The sequence below is a fragment of the Morone saxatilis genome, unplaced genomic scaffold, assembly GCF_004916995.1.
Source record: "Morone saxatilis isolate NCDOM2014 unplaced genomic scaffold, NCSU_SB_2.0 Contig7, whole genome shotgun sequence".
Lineage (NCBI taxonomy): Eukaryota > Metazoa > Chordata > Actinopteri > Moronidae > Morone > Morone saxatilis.
Window position 1 is genome coordinate 19,796,993 of NW_023340246.1, and position 4,318 is coordinate 19,801,310.

Genomic DNA, 4,318 nt, shown 5'->3' on the forward strand with positions numbered 1-4,318 from the left:
CCAATGTTTGTACAGTAGATTACATTTTACTAAATAAACCAGTTTTGCTCATTTAACCTAATTTTAATGTTTTGCTCTGTGTGCACCTTTTGTTGATTAATGTGCAGTTTTAATCATTTATATTTTCACTTTTGCAAACAAGGTGCTAAGTGATGTCATGCCATGTTGTCGTTATGTGCCATGTGGGGTTTTAATTCTCTTATAGAGAGTTTCTATTAACATATAATATTCCGGTTACGCTACGAGAATTTGCAGTTGTATTTGATGCCTTGACATCAGACTCAAAAATGCTTTTTAGAAATACTGGCAGACCTCCACCCACTTCTGTCTCCCTCCCCGCTGTGGCTGAATCACCTGTTGGAAAAATCTGTTTTTGTAATGTTCCTCGAAATATTAAGAACATTCGTGCCTCGTTTCAAAAAGAAACTGTATCTATTCCAAATGTTATGTTTTATTAGATGTGATTTTCACTGGAAAAAAGTTTGGATGAGGTATCTACCTGATAGTAAACCAGGTGAAAGAAGTGTCGTTCAGAATAATTCACAGATATTATCCTGCTATTTATTACATGGTTAAATTTAAAAGAGACATCAATACAAACTGTTCTTTTTCTGAAGACCACCCAGAAACTGTTCTGCAACTCTTTTGGTATTTGCTTACACACCAAAACATTTTGGCAAAACCTCAGCAGATTCATCATTGAACATATTTATAAAGACTTTGACTTATTGTGAGAGAATGTGGTATTTTTCTTTTATAGAAGTCAAAGTAAAGACAATATGTACTTCATTATAAATGTATTAATTTAATCTGTTGGCAAAATTCCACATTCATAAATGTAAATTCAACCTAATTTTGTACCTTTTCTCCATGAAGTTGTGCATTATATTAATTTGATTTCTGGCTCCAACAACAAGAAGGTGGTTAAAACTGTCAACACATGGTCCTTTTTCTCTTTGTAATAACATTATTTCACTTATTTGTATTGTATATGTTTGTATACTGTTACATATAGAAATCTCTGTAAGTCACATCTGAATTGTTACCACCTTTTTTGCAATAAAGACTTTGAAAAAAATAAAAAATAAAATAAAAAAAGTGGGGTTTTAATTTGATAGCAGAATCGCTTATTTCCGGTCCAATCAAGAAACTTACCTTTAACACGTTTGGCGTAAATGACGTCATCACGCTAGGGGAGGTATATCATATTTTGTATATCGATTATCTGACTCTGCAAAGTCACTAGTAACTACAGCTGTGAAATAAATACATAGTGTAGCAAAAACGGCAATATTGGCTTAACCTTCGAACTTTAGTATGACTTTTATTTATTGTTTGAAATGTTCAACATAGTTTGATGTTATGTAATCTATAAATACACTATCTCACCTGAGGCGGACACGGGAGGGGATGTAGCTCAGTGGTAGAGCGCATGCTTTGCATGTATGAGGCCCCGGGTTCAATCCCCGGCATCTCCACTAACCTTTTTCTCCCCACGACCAGAAAACTCACAAACTAAACTGAATTAATAAAGTATTTAAAGTACTTACCGTTAAATAGCCAAACATTTACATTATATTTTGTACTTTTGTGTCTGTCTGTTATTATATAACTCGCTGTAATCGTGACGCAGTTCACCAGCTTTGGAAACACGAAGCTTTATAAAGACTGGATCCCAGATTTAGCTCACACACAGACTTTAATCTTAAATCTACATACATATATTGATGCATCGTCAATAATAGATAATAAGCTTTTAATTAAAACAGACCCGCTACAACCACACGTGGCGTCTTTAAGGTAAAAAAAAAAAACGCCACTTGCAGCGTAAAGTAAACCATCCAGTTATATTCACCACATCCAGCGACACATAGAATAGCTTCACTACTGTCTTTTATTTTGTAATGTTGGACTAAAATACATTTTGTCGAAACAAAACACGCAGAAAGGACTCATTATTGAGACCACCTGACATTTCCCACAGTTTTAAACGCACCACGGGTAACTAAGGAGATCACAGTGTTTACTACAAAGATGTCCTCCTCGCTAGCTGCTGCCTCGGCTCTAGTCAGCTAAATGGCCTTAATTATGTAAAGATTCCCGCTTTATCTCAACACCAATAACATCTTCCCCGCTGCGAGCTTCCTAAACACTAAAGAAAAATGCAACTGAAGCATCTTAAGACGCTGTTAACCCCGCAGGTGAGTTCAGGGACACTCGTTAGCTTCATGAAAGCAACACCAGGAATAAAAAGTGTGACTATGTAAAGGTGCTGATTTAATAACATGAGCCATAAAAGCTGTGTGTTTTGGCATTTAAATGACTTCATTGATTTGTGATTAATTGGAATTAAATACAGTTTTTGTGTGTTTTTTTTTAAACATTTATCTTATTTTGTCTGCTAGCAAATGTGCTGCGTTACTTGGCTGATAAAAGTACTGCTAATACGCCCTAAAAGAGATAATTCTGGTATAGCCAGAGGTTATATCCTACCAAATTAGATCATCTTGAACAGATAAATCTTTGCCTTTAGCCCCTGTCCTTGCAGAATTAGATAAAACTACGCAGAGAGATGCTCAGCAAAGGCTAAGAGGCTTCAACCAGTTATGACTTCTGTACTGTTTGTGTTTCTCTGTCTTCATTAGGAGGGTGCAGCCAAAGTGACCTGCATGACCTGGGCACCGAATAACACCAAGTTCGCTGTTTGCACTGTGGACAGAGTGGTGCTACTGTATGATGAGCAGGGAGAGAGGAGAGACAAGTTCTCCACAAAGCCCCTGGACTCCAAAGTGAGACTGGACGAAGGGGGCAGAAAGTCACATTTATTACATCAGAGAACAAAAACTGGATGTAAAACAGCACAACGCACAGAAAATAAGACATCTACTACTAAGAAATAACAACAGGAAAGAGTTACAACCTTACTTGTGACACTAGAATTAGGAAAAAGATCACATTATAGAGTAATGTCAGTGAAAACACTTTTTTTAATAAGCTGAATGAAGACAGATATCATTATTTACTGTACAGGTGAACATAATGAGTAGCATTGCAATACGAACCTGCGTTGTTGTTGTTGTTGTTACTGTGTTAATAATCTTTTTTTATTGTATTAATAATCGTAATTTTACTTGTAAAGCTCTTCTCAAGCTTGAGCACAAAATGCGTTCCAGATTAAAAGATGTACAAAAACAGAAATTACAATCAGAAACCCAGAAAATAAAAGCGCTGAAATATTCATATATAAAAGAAAGAGTAAGACACAATTAAACATTATTATGATATTAAAAAAATCAAAACTGCACCAGCCTTCAGAAAATGCCCCTTTCAAAATTTAACAAAATCTATTTTTTAAAGGGATTACATCGAATACTTTAAGTAAAATTATCTTAATTTTAGTTAAAGTAAAAAAAAACATTCTTGATCAAGTAGCTTTAGTAATTTAAACTGACTTAATTTTGTCATTTTTATTTGTTCTACGAAAACAAAATACCCAGTAAAAGCTGCTTAATCGAGAATCATTTTCAACTTACAAAATCACACAAAGGTTTGTGTTACTTAAAGTGTTTGATGTAATCCGCTGCAACAACTCTTTTGAGTTAAAACAACTTATCAGGAGAGGTTACCAGTGTGTGAATAATAACTGTGTGTGATCTTTTGTCAGTATGGAAAACAGAGCTACGTTGTCAACGACATGGCGTTCTCACCGGACTCCACCAAAATCGCCATCGGCCAGTCGGACAACATCATCTTTGTGTACAGAATTGGAGAGGATTGGTAATGTCCTGCGGCTCGTCTCTCGTATTAAACCTGATCCTGTTATCTGCGTCTATGCTTGCAAACTGATTGTTATCAATGTTATTTTCTCTCCCAGGGGCGACAAGAAAGCCATCTGCAACAAATTCGTTCAGACGGTAAGTTAACACAAGCAGACACTTTGTTTAGCTCGGTTGGATGTACCACTGTATGTATTGTTTGTTTAATACACAAGATATTTGGCCATTTTACAGATGTTTTAGTGGAGTTGAGGACATATAAGGCTGAAAAGTGTTTCATGAAGATTATGTTACAAAGAAATCTGCATATTCTGTATAGTTGTAGCTGCTGTTTTAGAGTAGGAAGTTTCAGTTTCTAACTTTCTAAACATCCTCGTAATGCAACGTTTGATTCACTGTATTGCAGAGCGCTGTGACTTGCTTGCTTTGGCCTGCAGAGCATGCAATTGTTTATGGATTAGTGGATGGCAAGGTAAGTCTGCAGCCTGTTCTCACCTCCTATCTGGAGTTATTATGTTAATGTTACAGGTTATATATATATA

At 35.7% G+C, this 4,318-nt stretch overlaps 1 protein-coding gene and 1 non-coding gene across 2 annotated transcripts in view; both read left to right on the plus strand.

Moving 5' to 3' along the window:
- Positions 1–1,331: 1,331 nt before the first annotated feature.
- ift172 (intraflagellar transport 172) overlaps positions 1,332–4,318 on the plus strand; it is a gene marked incomplete in the record, with an annotated part of 42,804 nt that continues 39,817 nt past the window's right edge. Inside the window, 5 exon segments of the mRNA XM_035679186.1 lie at positions 1,332–2,201; positions 2,646–2,789; positions 3,665–3,777; positions 3,875–3,914; positions 4,183–4,248. Coding sequence (XP_035535079.1) covers positions 2,163–2,201; positions 2,646–2,789; positions 3,665–3,777; positions 3,875–3,914; positions 4,183–4,248 — 402 coding nt within the window.
- Positions 1,407–1,478, plus strand: trnaa-ugc. The gene has a single exon. It is a non-coding gene; the product is annotated as a tRNA-Ala (tRNA).